This window comes from Arachis duranensis, chromosome 8 (assembly GCF_000817695.3).
Source record: "Arachis duranensis cultivar V14167 chromosome 8, aradu.V14167.gnm2.J7QH, whole genome shotgun sequence".
Classification (NCBI taxonomy): Eukaryota; Viridiplantae; Streptophyta; class Magnoliopsida; order Fabales; family Fabaceae; genus Arachis; species Arachis duranensis.
In genome coordinates, this window is record NC_029779.3 from 2,694,656 (window position 1) to 2,695,738 (window position 1,083).

The following is a 1,083-nucleotide window of genomic DNA, read 5'->3' on the forward strand; positions in this document are numbered from 1 at the left end:
ATAATAAACATGGTTTTTTATTTTAAATAATTATTTTCAAGCAACAAATTAACTTGTTTAATTCCCCTATAATTAGGAGATATATGCACTTGGAGCGCGGAGAATTGGGGTACTGAGTGCACCACCGATTGGGTGTGTGCCTTCACAGAGAACTTTAGCTGGAGGCTTAGCAAGAGAGTGTGCTGAAGATTACAATTACGCGGCAAAATTATTTAACTCTAAACTGTCAAAAGAATTGGATTCTCTTAATCGCAACTCACCCAATAGTAGGATCGTTTACATTGATGTTTACAACCCCCTTCTTGATATCATTCTCAACTACCAAAATTATGGTAAGTATACCATAGTATAGGGTAGTTAGTTTGGTAACTCATTCATTATTCATGAGCATTTATGGTTGAACTTTAATTTGTAGGTTATAAAGTTGTGGACAGAGGTTGCTGTGGAACAGGGAAACTAGAGGTTGCAGTGTTGTGCAACCCTTTGGATGCCACTTGTCCAGATGCTTCAGAATATGTTTTTTGGGATAGTTATCATCCAACTGAATCAGTGTACAGACTCCTAATACGACAAGTTCTTGATAAATACGTCGAACAACTGATATAATATGACGACCGAGTGACTTGCTTATATACTTTAGTTTGCTCTATTTAAATCCAATTTGTAACTTCATGCATATCAATTTGATATAACCATGTTTGTTGAATAATAAATTTAATTGCATCGCCACAGTTTATTTACTACTGTTGCCTTCCATTTCATTATGAAATTCGAAGATGTTTGATAATAAAATAAATTTTTGTCTTTTTTTGTCTATTAATATTGGAAACGATTAAAAAACAATGTCTATTTCATTTTTTATTAAAAATATTTTTGTGTTATATTTTAATTAGTTTTTATATAATTTAGTATTTCTCGTCGTATATTATTAAATTTTTTATAAGATTTTTTTTCAAAAACAATAAAAAATATTTAGATTAAACTAAAACAAAAAAATATGTCACTGTCTTAAATATAAATATATATAATTTTTAAAAGTGAAATTTATTATACGAGCGAGTTATATCTATAACAAGATTCAAG

General features: G+C 29.5%; 1 protein-coding gene across 1 annotated transcript in view; it reads left to right on the forward strand.

Annotated features, from left to right (window-relative positions):
- Nucleotides 1–740, forward strand: part of LOC107460147 (GDSL esterase/lipase EXL3) — a 3,400-nt gene extending 2,660 nt beyond the window's left edge. Inside the window, exons 4-5 of the mRNA XM_016078475.3 lie at nt 77–332; nt 416–740. Coding sequence (XP_015933961.1) covers nt 77–332; nt 416–606 — 447 coding nt within the window. The 3' untranslated portion in view covers nt 607–740. The remainder of the gene's footprint in view (nt 1–76; nt 333–415) is intronic.
- The last annotated feature ends 343 nt before the right edge of the window (nt 741–1,083 follow it).